Source organism: Euprymna scolopes, chromosome 5 (assembly GCF_053919585.1).
Source record: "Euprymna scolopes isolate OS-2025 chromosome 5, ASM5391958v1, whole genome shotgun sequence".
Lineage (NCBI taxonomy): Eukaryota > Metazoa > Mollusca > Cephalopoda > Sepiida > Sepiolidae > Euprymna > Euprymna scolopes.
Genome location: NC_136486.1, coordinates 97909923 through 97927511, shown reverse-complemented (window position 1 = coordinate 97927511; position 17589 = coordinate 97909923). Strand labels below are relative to the sequence as shown.

Genomic DNA, 17589 nt, shown 5'->3' with positions numbered 1-17589 from the left:
TGCAACAATAATATGAATGATGCTATATAAAGAAACTGGTGTTGTATTTTGTTTTGTTGAATATTTACTGAAATGTCTGTAGTAATAAAATAGTTGATTTACAAGAGTTAAACAAATATTTTCTTGTTAGATTATACACACGGTAATTTCTTGAATTGTTGTAAAATTATTTACTATTATTGACTGAAACAAAGGCATAAAGTCAGACGAGTAAAAATGTTTTGGGGCAAGTAAATTTTTCCGCACACTCGACCGGCGGTCGAGTGATTTTTTTTTCAAATCTCAAAGGCTGCCTACAACCCAGAAAATGGGTTTTAGTTTGCTGCTCCATGTACATAAAACATTTTTTTATTTATTTCAAACTTTAAGATGAAATTTACACTATTTTTTTTTTTTTTTGTTTTTTCAGTGCATCTGGTTCAGATTCAGAGTCTGATTCTAATTCTGGTCACAGTTCAGATTCTGATTCTAGCCAACAGAAAAGCAATGATGTCTCTGGTGAAACCGTCCATTCTGATTCTGAGAAATCTGCCAAATCTGATCAAGAAGAAGAAGAGGAGGAAAATGAGCAGGAGGAAGAAGATGATGAAAGTAGTTCGGTGGCGGCTGTAGAGCAGACCGAAGAAGCAGCCGATGAAGATGGGGAGAATGAAGATGATGGCGATGATGATGATAATAAAGTTGATGACAACGATGACGACGATAATAAAGTAGATGAGGAGGATAAAGTTGGAGAAGAGGAAGATAAAGACGAAGAGGAAGCTGAATCTGAAGATAAAGAGGAAGCTGAATCTGACGACAAGGAGGAAGAGGAAGCTGAATCCGAAGATAAGGAAGAAGAAGACTCTGAGGAGGAGGAGGATGAAGATGAAGAGGAGGACGATGAAGATGATGACGATGATGACAATAGTAATGATCAGAAATCTTCATATGATGAAGATTCTCATAATGGCAGCAGTTCACAACCCGAAGAAAAGCCCAAGAAGAAAAATTCCAGAAAAGAAATGAAAGAGGTAGATTTTATTTCTCCATATTTTTTCATTATTTAAAAAAAAACAGATGTTTTTTTTTTTTTTATTAACATCTTTTGAATTAATCTTGTGGAGAGTGCTGTGTTGCTTTACTGAATTTTACCAGGTTGTGTTTTCAAATTGTTTTTCTGGAAATATCTGTTCAATATTTTCTTTTCTATTTTTGTCGTACATAGAATCCACCAAACCAAAAGTTTAAAAATTTGGCACTTGTACAGTTTAATCAAGACATTAAAAAAATGAAAATATCGAAAAAAAAAGGTTATATTGTATGTATCCATTTTGGACTGAAGATCTCCGAAAAATAATTTCACTTAATTTGATCTAGTAGTTTTTTTTGTTTTTATGACAGCATGTTAAAGGTAGCCATCTGTGAATTTTTGGAACATGCCACGGGGAAATAACTCAATTTAAAGAATTGACACTCCCTCCCCATCTTTAATGCTAGCTTTTCTTCCCAAAAATCGAACCTTTTGTTTGCTATCATAACAAATTGTTTTTTTGCTGCAAAAAGAACTACTTGATGAAATTAAATGAAAAATTTTTTTTTTTTTTTTTTTGAGAACTTCGTTCCATAATGGATACATACAATATAAACTTTTTTTTTTTTTTTTTCGATATTTTCATTTTTTTAATGTCTTGATTAAACTGTACAAGGACCAAAAATTTTACAACTTGAGATCTATTTTTCATGCAAAAACTTTATAAGGATATGACAAGTAAGTTTCGAAAAAAAAAAAAAAAAAAACTATGATACACAATGAAAAAATATTTATACAGATTGTACTTTGAGCCTGGCAACTTTGACTACTCAGCCATGATAGCTCATGTTCTGAAGTCTAACTCTTTCTCACCATGGCATGGCAATGCCAATGTAATGTCAGAGTTAGGCTAGGAAGAATTTTGGTTCCTGGTAGGACCACCCAAGCGGGATTACTCTGGCACCCAGCTGTATTAGAGTAGCAAACTAGGTAAAAAGGGATCTTGAGAAAACCCAGAGACTGTTCTGGCAACCTCATATCGTTCTCTCTCCGTGTCTATGGAGAATCTAGGGCAAGCAAAACGTTTGCTAAGATATGACCTAGGGCTCTTCTCAAATAAATTCCAAAGAAACTTTCACAATAAAAGTATTGCTATTTCGGAATTTTTTAGATGAAGATTGATAATTTGCATTATTCAGACTACTGTTCTCATCTTGGGTGTTATTCACACAGCATTTCAGCTAAGTAATCTCTGACATTTTTCAGGTACATCCTGTTAAACTTGCGAATCTGCACAGAATTTTGCATAAAGGTTTCTGTTCGAAATTCTGTTTAGATTCCTGAATTTGACAAGATGCACTTTTATAAGGTCAGGGATTACATTGGCCGAAACTTTGTGAGAATAACATCCAAGATTAGAACTGTAATCCAAATGATACAAAAATATATTTCAATATGAGGGTACTACAATCTTTGGTTGAGTTTCACTCCCAGCTCGTTAACTCTTATATTTCAATGGCCTTTGGCCTTGATAAGCAATGACCTTGGTAGTTAAAAAAAGAAAAAAAGTACTCCCAATCCACTTGACAAAGCAATAAATCCTATCCCTTCATTGTAGCGATTTCTAAATCCTGGAAGATTTTGTATTTTATACTGTATAAATCTGGCTTCCTTTAAACTTCAATGTCAATATGCCTATATTTTGTTTGGAGTGAATAAAAGCACAACAAAAAAAAAAAAAATACTAAAAACCAAAAGAATGAAAATATAGTAAGAATTTGTATTTAAGTAAAGCTGGAATTGTTTTTACTTATTTTGATGTGGGCTTTGTTTTGATCATCAAGTTGTAAAATAGTAATGCCTATATTTCAATATTCGTTTTTAGGGCATCTTTTTATAAATAGTATTTTTATGTTGATCACTTTTGATACTAGTCTTTAATTATTTGGATATTTTAATTACCATCATTTTATTCATGTTAAAAAATATCGAAGAGATGGGTATATTTTATTTGGTGATGTAATAAAACAAAGACTCCTTTATAAAATAGTATAAAAATATGCTTACAGCAAATAACCTACACAGTAACCCTTATTTCATTTCCTGGAGAAATTAAAAATTAGCCTGACAAATTTCCTCGGGGGAATGAAACACTATCGTTTCTGTGCAGCTTATGCATCATAAATATATTTTTATACTATTTGAGTAATGTTAAAGTAAATACCAGAACAAATATATATATACATAACATTATCTTATAAGTATATATCTGTAGCAGCAAAAGTTTTCTTGTGATTTAGTTGTTTTTTCATTTTGTGTGTGTGTGTGTGAAATTAGAGACATTTTTTGGATATGTACATTTTAAAACTATTATTTTTTGTAAAGCACTTAGGAAAATTCTGATATTAAAATATATTCTGAAGAGTCAATGTTTAAATTTTAAATAATTGTATGACTTAAAATAAACACTGTTTTTAAACATCTGTAAACAACCATAATACCTTTATATATACACTTTTTATTTAGAAATTGATTTGGAGAATGGTTTGAATCCTCCAAATTTATCTATTATAATAATAATGAATTTGCCACTGAAATTAATTATGTTAATGAATTGCAATAATATCGATTTCAATTTGGACAAGTTTTATTTTTTTAATAAATGAAAAAATCAGTTATAATCACAAACCTGTCTCTTTGGTTTTAACTGGTTATTGTTATCTGTATGTGTAACAATATCATGTCGTATTGCGATCAAGATACGTTTTTTATATATTATGTTACTTGTGTAACATTTATGATTACTCATTTACTCAGTTGTGGGAAAAGACTCCTGACCTATATGGCATTCGCAGATCAAGCAGGGCTCGTAAAGAACCCACGAGATACACTCAAACTCAGGTAAGTTGAGTTACTAGATTATTCCGAGTCTCTTGAGGCAATATCTAGTTTTATCTATATTGTAATTCTCTTATGTTGCTAGCAAGAGACTTGTATCATCTTCTATTTAGATTTATAATTTACCAGAAAAAGAAAAATTGACCCATTAGGTCAGCCATTGAGCTTGGGTTAGATTATTTGAATTCAGAAAAAGTGAGTTTGCAAAGCCAGTTAAATTCTAGAAAAATATAGACAGAATCCTAAATTAATCTTTCGGTTCTCTTTCGTTCTCCAACTAGTTAAATAGTATTACTACTATCAGTGATATTTCTTTTTGTTTATGATGGAGTACTCAGATCTTCTATAGTCAACACTTTTTTTCGCCATTCTTCTCTTTTTGTTGTCTCTCTTGGTTAATAGAAGTGATGTTGGAGATAAAAATGGGAAAGAGTATCTGACAGAGTAGCAGCAGTATTTGATACTCTCAACACCTTTTTAATGTTTTTCTACATCAGTATAATGAGGGGAGAGGAGGAAGAGAGTTAAAGGAAATGATGCAGTTAAAACATCTCTAACAGAAAGAGCAACAGTAGTAAACACTATCACCGTTTCTCCCCATCAGTATAGAAAAAGAGACATAGATGGAAGCAAGGGTGGTAGACACTATATGAAATAAAAGTCGAAACATAATCCAATCTCAAAACTAAGTAATATTTTATCATGCATTTTCTGTATTAAATATATACGAGCAAAAATGATAAAAAAAAACAAATATAATTAACTCGACTTTAGTATACAATATTAAATTGCTTACAGAAAAAAAAAAAACCACTACTTCTGTAGCACTGACTGATCACCGAAGAGAGTGCTTGAGTGCTTTAAAAAAAGAAATTAATTTAGAATAAAAGTATAGACGATTTAAAAAATTTTATTAGATTTCTTGGATTTGTTTTACAATCTCCTGAGATTCAAAAAAGTGGTCAAAAAATCAAATATATAACAAATATAACCAAAGACAAGATAAGTTACTCTTCTACCTAGCTTGGTAGGTTTTTAGTGTTTTTATTTAATATAAAATGTTTATTTGGCTTTAAAAACAAGTAATGTCAACGATATTGCGTAACAGTTGACATTGTTTTTTGTTTTTTTCGGTACTTTTTCGAATCTCTGTGGATTGTAAAAAAAACCCTGATTTCTTTTTTTCCATTCAATCTTTGCAGTATGACTATGAGTCAATTTTATTTGAAAATAATTATAAGTGATTATTTTGATTCTTAGTTTGGTCATATAACTTTTGTGAATGGGATGCCGGTTCACAATGTAACATATATTTCCAGTGCATGCGATTTTAGAATGGCTGGCTTATATTGCATGCTGCATGTAATACTTTTTTTCTTTTTTTTTTTTTTTAATAAAAAAAAATTACTTATTTAGACTGATTTATATTAACTCTTTCCTAACACCCAAATAAACCTCTTTTGTAGTTTTAAGAAATTGTACAGGACATTATTATTCAGAATGTTTTGTTCCATATTTTTAATTAATTTTTTTTTTTTTTTGTTCTTTCAGAATTTTCTTTATTTTTTAAATACATTTTTTTGTTTGTTATTTTGCGAGTTTATTTGACATTGTAATTTTTTTTTTTCTTATAGAATAGTGATAGTGATGATGATAGCAGTGATGGAGATAAAAAGCCCAAGAAACGCAGACGAAGGAAAGAGTAAGTTTTTACTTACCCATGAAAAGATTTTTTTTCTAGCATTTATTTTATTAAAATAAATTACGATGAGAGCATGTAGCAGTGAACTAAAGAAGGTATTATGTTTCAGAAGTTTGTAGATGAGGAGTGATAGTTTGCTAGTTTGCAAAAATGTGAGGATTCTGCTTTTTAGTTGAATTCTGCTCTTCCTTTTCTTTTTTACAAAAAAGGCCAAATCGTTGTTTATAAGATTAAAAAAAGCTTAATTTTGTCCTAAAATTTGCAAAAAAGGCTTAATTTTGTTCTAAAATTTGATTCCCCTATAAAGTGATCTGGCCTGAAAGAAAAAAATGAAAGAATTGTTTTTATATTATCTCTCTCACATAGATATGCACACATATATAATCTTGGTAAGATTCTCTGTGAGAAAACAAAAATAGCAGAGTACTTGATTATTGAAAAAGAAATTCAAAGTAAGATCATAATGTTTTTTTTTATGGATTGTATTACAGAAGTTTAAAACAACAGGATTTGAAACCGATGGTACCGTGTTGTTCTAGACTTCTGTAATATATGTCTTTTTTTTTTTTTTTTTTTTGTACTTCTGCAGTTTAAAGACCGTGAGTCTCACTTAGCAGCAATGCCTGGTGAACGACGGAAACTGCCAGATTATACTGAGTGAGCAAAAAAAGATGCCAAGCAAGCAGACGATAAAATTGGAAGAAAAAAAGAAAGAAAAGGAAAGAGTTTAAAAAGAAAAGAAAGGGCAGAATATCATTGCACTTCTTTAAGCAACAAATCTTGTGACAAGGAAGGAAAATGAATAATTCCAGTATAAACATTCCCAACCTCTCCATGTCAGGAACGACTTTTAGAATAAACACCCCCAGCCTCCTAATGTTAAGAACGGCTTTTGGAATAAACACCCCCAACCTCGACAGCCGTTCTTAACATGGGGAGGTTGGAGGTGTTTATCCTATGCTGGGGCAGATCATAAAAAAATACCAAAATAACTTTCCATACACAAACAAAACAAAAAATAAATTGGTTTACTAATTCAAAGAAACAGAAATTTTATTCCCCCCCACCCAAAAAAAAAGAACAGAAAGAAAAACATAGTTGCTATAAAAAAAAAATAAAATAAAACAGTAAAATTTATTAAATTACTGCGGTAGGTTGTTTGTTTTAGTTTCTTTTTTGTTCTTTTTTTTTTTAATTGACTTCTGTTCACTCGGTATAATCCGGCAGTTTCCGTTGTCGAACAAGTTTCATGGAAAAAAGGCTTTAAATTGCAGAAGTATTTTTTTTTTCTGGTAAAATATTTTTTCAATTATATTTCACTCTTTGTGTATTAGAGAGAGATGATGATGATATAACAATATATTTTGAAATCTTTTTTTTTTTTTTGTGAGGACCCCATGAGATATATATATATATAGGACAAATATTGTATAATATTGATCAATAAATGTAACATTCTATGTGCTTGTATAATTGCATAAAACTTATTCATCGTACGTATATGAATCGATCCAGTATTTACATTTCTGTTCTGACATTTTTGTATTTTTTCTTTCTTTCATCATAGATCAAAAGACTGGCACACGAGTGATGATGATAATAAAGATGATGATGACGACGATGGCGATAGCAGTTATAGTGATGATTTTAAGCCTCCCGCTCGGCGGCCTCAAGCTTCGTAAGTTTCTTTTTATATTTTAATAATTTATATAAAAAAAGATATCCATTTATATAATCATTATCTATACATAAAGTCAGGTATATGCATATATTTATGTTTAAGATACACTTCTAATTAGCTGATCATTATGAATTTTGGAACGCAGCTGCTAGGCATAAGGATGAATAATGTGGGCCATATTTAGTTTATTTTAGGTTTATGCAAAGAGTAGGTATTAGGCATCAATTAATAAGTATTCCCCAAATTTCAATGGAATATTTTGGATGATTTTTAGGAGGCATAGTATTGTTATAGCATCTCATTTGGAAATTCAAATATTTCAGATTTGCGTTAAATTTGATCCATGGTCATTAGACACCAATTAAACAAGATTCCTAGAATTTCAATAAAAAAAAAATCTTTTTTTAGGTCCTGTTAAGTTTAAGCCTTATACTTTAGTAATTTTCTAGAATCAAAATCATGTAATGGATTTTGATCAGAATTAGAATAATGTTCTCGACATATGGATTATTGTCGTCATATATTATAGCAAATCTTTATGATATCTGTTATGGAATGAAGTTATAAAAAAAATTGGTTGATTTGACTTTTTTTTTCTTTTTTTTTTTACTGGGGAAAATCAAATTTTAGTGAGTGATCACAATATCACAATAGAGACATGTTGGCAATTCCAGCTACGAGGCGGGAAGGCGTTGGGTCAGGGGAGATAACTCCATCTAATTCTTAAAGATTGCCAAAGCGCACATGAAGTTATAATAATTTTATTAAGAAATTTTGAAATAATCTTTTGAAAGAAAAATAAAAACAGAAAGAAAAAAAAAGAATACTTAAAATTATTTAAAACTGTAAAAATAATCTTGTTAAATTTTGACAGTTTCCATAATTAGATAAATTTATCTCCCCTGGCGCCCTCTAGTTATGGAATTGCCAACATGTCTCCGTCACAATCACTATTACTAAAATTTGATTTTCCTCTGTAAAAAAAAAAAAAAAAAAAAAATACTTGATCAAATTGAGTGATTTAAAAAAAATTTTTTTATGATAAGTTCATTCCATGACAGGCACGAATATTATAGAAATTTTTCTTTATCTTTGTTTTTTTAATGTCTTTGTTAAACTGCATAAGCACTGTAACTTCTCAGCCACCAGGAATAGTTAATAAATTAGTTAAATGAAATATAAAATCTTATAAATAAATGTTTGTGTTTATTTAGAATTTCACTTTATTAAGAAAACAAAAATACAGGGAAATCTTTATGATGTATGTAATTTTCTTTAAAAAGAACTAAACTAAAAAAAAATGTAGTGTCAGAACAGATACTACACTTTCTTCAAATCAATATAATTTTAGAATGGCACTAAATTTTTTTATTTAAATCTGCTTCAGTGAAGCCATCTGTTGATCCTAACTACCATATAGAAAATTGTTATAGGAAGAAGTCGACTTTATGCAAAGTTAAACTTTGAAGAAAATGTTATTGTACTTCCAGGAAAACTAGTCGCAGTCGAGCAGGAGGAGCTCGGAAACCTGCTGCTAAGAGATCTCAAAAGAAGAAGAGTTATTCGTCCGATTCTGACAGTGATGATGAAGCTGAGCAGAGACATTTAAGAAGAAATACAACTAAGAAAGTGAGGTGAGTTGTCTGATATGTGGGCGTGGTGGTGACATTTTTTTTTTTTCTCAAAAGAGTAAACGATACACATTTTGGGAAATATGCTTTGTGTGATGGATATTGCAATTTTAACCCAGCTATGGGTAAAAAAAAAACTAAAAGAAAACTTATATACAATATATTTCAATATATGTAAATATACATACATTTCTCTATGATTAATCAATGTTTCTGACTAAGTGTGGAAAAATTGCTGTTTTTTGGATCAGAATCTATTCATATTACACTTATCATTTGCTTTTTTTTTTTAAGCTTCTTATATTAAGTGGCTTCATGCCTTGTCTGAAGTGTATCCATAAAATAAAACTAAAATTCAATAAAAACCCTGGATGAACTTCGGCTGCGATAGGGACCTTCTCTGAAGGAGCATATAAAAAATTTTTTTTTTTTTTTTTCTGAAATTTTCAAAATTGATCATTTTTTTTAATGCAAAACTGAATAATGTTAAATCTTCCTAGAAGTAAAACAAAAATCTTTAAAATCAAATATTTTTGTTGACATGAAATATGATGACAAGAATTATTATTCCATAGCTATTTCTACCCTGCATTGCCCAGATGTCTTAAGAATATAATGTAATTTAATAATATATATACATATATATATGTACAAATACTGACCCCAATCAGTCACTAATGGTCTGATCTATATGAATAAAACAGTAGATGTATGTATGTATGTTTCTGTGTGCAAACATTTAGCTAATAAACTCTTAAACTACTAGTTACATAACACTAAATTTTACAGGAAATAGTAATCATACACCAAGGATGTTTATAACGAGTAAAATCTTTGTTTGGATGGATGGAGGGATAACACATCCAGAAATATGTCAACCAGCTGAAATGCAAAATGTCCATTTCAACTTACCAACATGTTTCTATTAGTTTTGTGCATGCTCAAATTCATTCATAGGTTGAAGTGGTTTAATTTAAAATCTTAGCTATCTGTAAATAGCTTAATCAGTAGGGAATGCAGCTGGGGTGCTAAATGTTTTGGTTTCAATTCTAGCTGATGGCACACAAGTCTTCTTTTTTTTTCTTTTTTTTTTAACTCTTGAAATCAGTGCTACATAATAATATAAATAGAGAATTGGCTCTGTAATAATAAATATGAAACCTTCATGAATTAAAATATATTCAAGCATATTTTTTGACTGGGCTACACCAGGTGTTCTCCGCTAGTATATAATAAATAGCCACTAGTGGCAGTAACATAAACAATACTAAATACGATTTAGTCTATTGCCACATATGGTCTTTTAAGTAATGTTTGAGTATATTTTTGAAACTTTTCAGAGGAGGAGTAATAATTTGTTTTATTTGAATTATTCAGACTACTATTCTCATCTTAGGTGTTATTCTCACAATGTTTCACCTGATATAATCTCTGATGTTCTTCAAGTGCATCTTGTCAAGTTTGGTGATCTATATAGAATTTTGTATAGATTTCGTCATTTAATCCACAGGCATAGACTGTTCTCATTCCTTCAGCCATGTCTGAAGCAATTTTTATTTTATTCTTAGTTAATATCACCTGTAGTGAGGATTGAACCTTCGACTGTTACTTAGAACTAATTATTACTTAACATTGTATCTGTTATCCAACATGGACATGTTGGAGTAGTCCATCATAACCTTACGGAGGTAATTTAGGTTATTCTACAACACTTTAAAGGTGTTTTTCATAATGTATTTTTGTTTAAATTCTTTTAAAACCTGTATTTTAGTTTTCTTGAAATATAATTTTAATTTCTGTACTTTTATATTCAAGCCGTAAATTCTCATAGTTGAATTCTATTTTTAGACAGTAGTTTACAATAGGTATTGTGTTTTGAGATTAACTGCCCCCTCTCCCCAATGGTTGATTTAATGTAATAAAAGACAGAAAATAATAAATATCATTCTTTTTAATTTTATTTCAGTTATAAAGAAGCAGATTCCGAAAATCAAACTGATTCTGATGATTTGTTGGAAGTCCAGGCTACCACTACGGCTGGTGACGAAGAAGATGAAAATCGTGAAACTATAGAGAAGGTGATTATGCATCGGAAAGGGCGCAAAGGAGGTAAGCAATTCATTTGCTATTGCAACACAAACATCCATTGATATATTTTGTAGTTTTTACACCATTTTTTGTTGTCCTTGTGATAGTTCTTATTAGTTTAATAATCTTTATCATCCAAATCTACCAGCCGTGATTATTATGATGGAAACAGAAACTTGTTAGAGCATAAAAATTTGTGAAATTAGTCAGTTTATATTAATTATTTGTTTATTTTTTTTTTCTCTTTTTTTGCTTCTAAATTACTGACAAAAAAATTTCACTTATTGTTGTGTCAAAAGAAGCAGCCATTAAAATTAATGGTTTTTATTTAGAATTTGACTAAATTAAAAGAAAAAATACAGAAAAATCTTTATGATGTAGATACTCATCATAGAACAAAGATGTTATATTCCAAAAATCACATAAATGGGATTGAATAGTTTTTTTTATATATAAAATAATTTTTTTACGATTTTTAGTGATTTAAATAGTAAATTGTGTCCATTACAAGGCTGATTTTGACCGTGATAGTGCAAATTGAGTAGTCTCTCCATTATTTATAAAACATGGCAGATCAAAATATAGCATCTCGCTTTATAATGAAATTTGATTTTCTTGAAAAAAAAACTACTTCATCAATTTATGTGACGTTTGGAATATGACATCTTCATTCCATAACAAGTAAATGCATCATAAAAATTTGTCTGTATTTTTATTTATTTTTTAATTAAGTTGAATATTATTGTACAATAGAAGAACTCACCTATAATGATTATAAAGTCGTAAATTGATTTGTTTGAATTCTTGAAACTGATACGCAAAATGTCCTAGCTTTATCAAAAAAAAAAAAAAAAAAAAAAAAAAAACGGAAAAGAATTCCAAATCATCCCAGATCAAATAATACAAAATTTATTTATTAACAAAATAGATTTTATGAATATCTTGGAATATATTAAACATTGCAGATAAAAATATGCTCAATCGTTAACATATGTGAAACAGATTTCATTTAATAATTTTATAATCTACTGAATTATATATACTCTAGGCGTAGTTGTCTTCATAGAGATTGGATAAACAAGTCTATGAATCTTGTGTTTGTATAATAGTTCACAATAACAAGTATAACAATATATTGAATATATGTATATATTTTTTCATTTATACAAACATATCTGGCTGCATGTGCACATACATAATTCAAAATAAAAATAAAAACTAGTAATGCATGCATTTATTTGATCTAAACATCTGGGATTGTACTGAAGGTAATAAGATAGTGTTAATGGAATTTATTTGTGATCAGAAGTGTGAAGAAATAAATGTTTTAGTTCTATAAAAAAAAACTGATTCAAAACATCTTAGATGACATGAATGAATTTCTTTGGTGGTTGGTGAAATTCTGGTCATATGATTTTCTTTGCATTGGCATTCATTTTTGATTGAATATTTAGCTTGATGAAGCATCTACCATTTCAGGTATTAGCTGAAATATATATGCACATGTATGTGACCAGAAATATTTTTATTCATAAAAATTTATATTAAATAATTACATATATAGCATAAAAAATCAACTTAATCGAACAAACATTTGATCTTGTAGACATGAAGAGCTTGATATCATTTTTACAGATATATTTTTATAACAATAATAAATAAAATTGTTCAACAAACAAATCTTAAATGAAGAGATTCACATGGGATGCGTAGTGTGCTTGTGCATTTTGACAAACATGTACTTATGCGTTATTGCCGGTGAGCAATGAAGATCAGTTCGATTAAATAAAGGTCTTTAGTGCAGTCCAATCTTCATTTCTTCCACATCGCTTCCCCTTTGTGACTGTTGCTCTGTATCATAGGATTGTCCAATGATTTTTGGTCTTCTATTAACTCAAGAAGAATAAAATTTGTGCATGGAAATACAAGGAAACTTGCTGGCTGTTTTAAAGGCTTTATTGAGGAGGGAGAGACCAAGATTAACTCTTTATAAAAAATATGCTACTATTATTTTTTTTCTCACTTAGCTCTTTACATTCCTTACATTACTGCTTTGAAAACTTTGTTTCAAACATGTGACGCAATTTCCATCTATCAATTCAACACCTACCTCTGGCTGTTTTGTCTAAGAGCTGATCCTCAAATCCTTATGGCCTCACTTGCTGGATGCACTGGGCCCGTCTCCATTTCTTGCCAGGTTATGCTCACATGCACTTAATGAGACATTCGAAATTCACACTAGTTGACATAATCTCTACCCACCGGCATAGGGTCCCAATATATAAGCGTTTCTTGGTAGACCTAATTGGCAAAAACATATTCTTATCTCAATATTTATAGGCAAAAAAAATATATCTATATATTTATCTATGTATACATACATACATACTACATACAGATATATATATATATATATATATATATATATATATATATATATATATATATATATATATATAGACATATGAGTTCCTGTCCACTTTGTCAACACAAGTGAGTTATGGAAATTGTTTATGTAAAAAAATATCAACAGTTAAGAGTGCTTCATTAGTTTTCATGAAGAGTTTTGTGGTCTCACTAATAACACTTGGCAAAGTTCTTTCACAAATATGAATTTTACTGTATAACAGTTCTTTAGTGTATTTAGAAATGAATGAGTGCTTCCAACTATGATTCAAAACAAAATGCATTTTTAGCAGGCAAGTCTCTTCACGATTAAACCATCAGTTGATATATATGTATTATCATGTTAACACACCAGTTCTCATTAGACTGCCAAAGTTAGGTAATGATGAGCCTGGCCAGTACCAGCTGGGTGACCATTGAGAAATACTAGGCATTGTATGTACCATGCCAGGGTATAGAAATTTCCAGGTTAGTATCCAGGGGCATGTTCCATTGGAAGAAATGCACCCTCAGTCTTTGTTGAGATATGCATCTAGGAGAAGGAAAACTGATGTAAAACCTAAAGTCTACTGTTTGCTTTGTGGCAATCATTTGCACTGATTGAGTTTAGCAGTGTTTCCAAAATGGATGCATTGTTCTACACAAAGCCTTCACCACTATAAACAAATTTTTTGTGTGGATTTTGGACAACTAACTTGTATGAGCTTCATATGTCGAAAATCGATAGGAGGGTCCATTTTATTATACATAAGAGTGATATACATATATTAAAGATTCCGTTTGAAATAATTGTTATAAGTTATTTCCAAAGAATTTTTCAATTAGTAATCTTAGGTTCTAGCTTGCAAGAAAACGACTCATAATTTTTATTTAACTAAAAAAAAAAAAAAAAAAAAAAAAAAATTTTACAACCTATATTTTGAGAAAACTTTTGAAAAACTTTAACAATGCAGTTTCTCGGTTTAGAACCATGGATCATGAGGATTTTGATGGTTTAAAAAAAAAAAAATATATATATTTTGAAACTTTAAATGTGATAATAGTTTATCTAGTTCCTATTGGAAATAATTTTCATGCAATTTCTTATGAGAAAGTTTCAAATTATTTTTATTTTGTTGGTTTTAAATTTCTTATGAAAGAAATGAGTGAAAAATTAGAAGCTTATTTTCATCATAACATAGGTTCTAAAATAAATTGGCTTTGACAAAATTGTAAAAAGAATTCTTGGGCATTCCGGCATATTCCTTGAGACATTTCATTGTTGTATCACTTCCCCTGTTTTCTAGATGGTTCTAAATGATTTAGCATCCTCAACGAAACACCTTATAACAGATATAAAAAATCATAGTATATATTATTTATTATTAACATTTTATGCAAAAACAAGTGGTATAATGTGAACAATTCTTTTATTTAATAAATGTGTAATATTTATTTCTTGTAATTATTAACTGAAGATAAATTTCTTCAGTTAAAATATCTGTTAGAAGATGTTTTATCGAGGACACCAAATCAGCTACCACCATCTAGAAAACAGGCAAAATGTTGCAACAATGCCCATTCTTGCTATGAATTTCTTTTGAATAAGTTAAGAAACATCTTTAAAATGTCTTATATAATATTTGTGCTGTGTATTACTTTTCAAAATACAATTAGTGCTCGTGTTTTTATACTATAATTTTTTTGTCTTCTGTCAGTGAAGGAGAAATCCTCAGAATGTGGTGATTTAAATTTTTCTCACAATCTACTTTTGTAAACGTTAATTCTATTTTGAAAAGTAGAAAAATGTAAAATCGACAAATATTTAAATCGAAGAGATATACAAGGTCGGTTTTTAATGTGGGAAAAATCTATCCTCAAAGGGGCACACTGGATTGGAAGAAAATAAAATTTGAGTACTAGTTTATTTCACGTTTTTTTTTTTTAAATGATACAACAGTTATGATATTTTTAATTGAATAAGTCTTTAATACTTTAAGATTACCTGTTGATTTTTGTTTGGTAAAACCCAGGTAGTCAACTTCTGCTTATTTTCAAAAATAGCTGCTAGTCCATAACTACCTCCACCCCTCTAAAAACAAAAATAAAAAAACTGTCTTTTTTGTAAGATAAAACTACTTAATTAATTTACATGTATTTTAGCATACAATTTTTTTCTTTCCATCTTGGGTATGTACACCATAAATATATATAATTTTTTTTATTTTTAGTATTTTTGTTTTATTTTTTCATGAAGGGGAGTATTATGGACTTGCACTGACAAATATATTTGACTTTAAGGGATTCATAAAATGTCTAAAATATTAGAATTTTCAAATGGGAAATTTAAATTTGGAAGATATTTATCATGTTAAAATTTTTACAAAAATTAGAACTATTTGAATTTTTATTAAAAAAAGCTCCGTCCTCTTTGCCACTTTTTAATAAAATTAAATTAATAACCCATATTTGAACCGCTTATAACTAGCAGATGCATTTTGAAATTCATAATGATTGGTTAATTAGTTTAGGAGTAAATCCTGCACATATATACATATTCACGCATACATAACTTCATATGAAAAGAGATAAGACTTGCTTATATTTTCACCATGTAAAAATCTATAAATTATTCGGTTTGTTTTTCAAAAATATAATCATGTACTCAGCAACATTTTTACCGATAGTTTTTTATTCCAAAAACTTAAATTGATTGGTTCTCATATGTTATGATAAGAAATACGTTCTATTATAAGTTCTCTCTTCACCATTGTCCGTTTGGTTTTAGCTTTATCTTTTCATTTCATTTTTAATCTTTATATTTGTTTTAAACTTAATTTGTATTTCTCTTTTTTACTTAGATCAGATTAAATGATTGACTTCATATATTGTTTCCTTTGGAATTATATCTTCACTTGATTTAGCCATATTTTTATGCGATCCTTTTTGCCATTGCTATTTTATTGCATAATCCTTATCAATTGTTTTTCAATATTTTTCTTTATGAATTCAGATTTATCAGTTTAATTTTGTAATAAATTATTCTGTGAAGATGTTAGTCTCAATTGTAATAAAACAAGTACTGAAATAGTTTTAAAAATAATTATTGATATAACTGGTTGTGGTGATAAACTTTCTAACAAAAACTCCTTAACTTCCTTATATATATATATATAAAAATATTTTAATATTCACATACATGTAGGTTTCATTTTTACCAAGACTTATCAGTATGGCTATATATAATTGTTCCGATAATTTATTGTGTGAATCACGAACTGAAGTCACCTTTGGTTTCCATCCAATCCCTTATTTGCTATGGCCAGTGTAACAGCCATATGAAATATAGGAAAAATAAATCCTATTTTTTCAAGGAAATATGTCATACGCTGCCGATAAAAAATATTTTAATATTCCTACATATATATATATATATATATATATCATCTTACCTGACTCCTCAGTTTGGCGATATATAACTGTTCCCTGTGTGGAGAGCTTATAGAAAAAAATCATGGTCATATTTAAGGTACGTCAGGTGTCGTGAATTGTGAGTTGGGCAACACATGGCAATGTCTCATGCCTGCTCTCCATGTGATCCAATCCGACCCATAGGGTTCATATTAGTCTGGTTGCAAGCAGTCAAGTCACTTTGTACATACCCAAGCCAGGTTTTCCCTGGTCTTTCACACGTTTTTGTGTTTGGATTAACTATGCATGTTATTGAGTTAATGCCGGAGGTGGCATGTTGTACATGGTCAAACCACCTTAGATGCTGAGCATGTAAAGCATCCCAAGTTTCAACAACAGCAAGTTTATGATAGAGCATGGCTGAGAGGATTATCTCTTAGTTCACTGCCACATATCCTCCTGATCATGGCATGGTAACAACGATGAAGTAATTGCAAGTCAGAAGTGTTTGGGGCCCATATCTCACTGCCATGCACGATGGCAGATCAAACATAAGCAGACAATATATCAAAATATTATCATGTTTACGTATTAAAAAAAAAATAGGATTTAAAAAAAGATGTTTTACCTTATTTTATTTTCAATAAAAATTCAATATATAATTATAAAAAACATACTTATAACCAGGGCTATAACAACAAAATATTCTTATCATTGTTTTGACTCTCAAGTATATATCTGACACAGACAACCGAGAACCACGTCACTCTATAAAAAAGCA

The 17589-nt window shown here is 29.4% G+C and overlaps 1 protein-coding gene across 5 annotated transcripts in view; it reads left to right on the top strand.

Annotated features, from left to right (window-relative positions):
- The window catches only part of LOC145276932 (ATP-dependent chromatin remodeler CHD1-like), a 124038-nt gene that overhangs the window by 19167 nt on the left and 87282 nt on the right, over positions 1 to 17589 (top strand). For 4 of the 5 annotated variants that reach the window (XM_080128411.1, XM_080128409.1, XM_080128408.1 and 1 more), the window contains exons 3-8: positions 410 to 1013; positions 3830 to 3913; positions 5545 to 5612; positions 7180 to 7290; positions 8784 to 8927; positions 10891 to 11033. In XM_080128411.1, coding sequence (XP_079984537.1) covers positions 410 to 1013; positions 3830 to 3913; positions 5545 to 5612; positions 7180 to 7290; positions 8784 to 8927; positions 10891 to 11033 — 1154 coding nt within the window. The remainder of the gene's footprint in view (positions 1 to 409; positions 1014 to 3829; positions 3914 to 5544; positions 5613 to 7179; positions 7291 to 8783; positions 8928 to 10890; positions 11034 to 17589) is intronic. The other variant, XM_080128412.1, reaches the window with a different exon arrangement.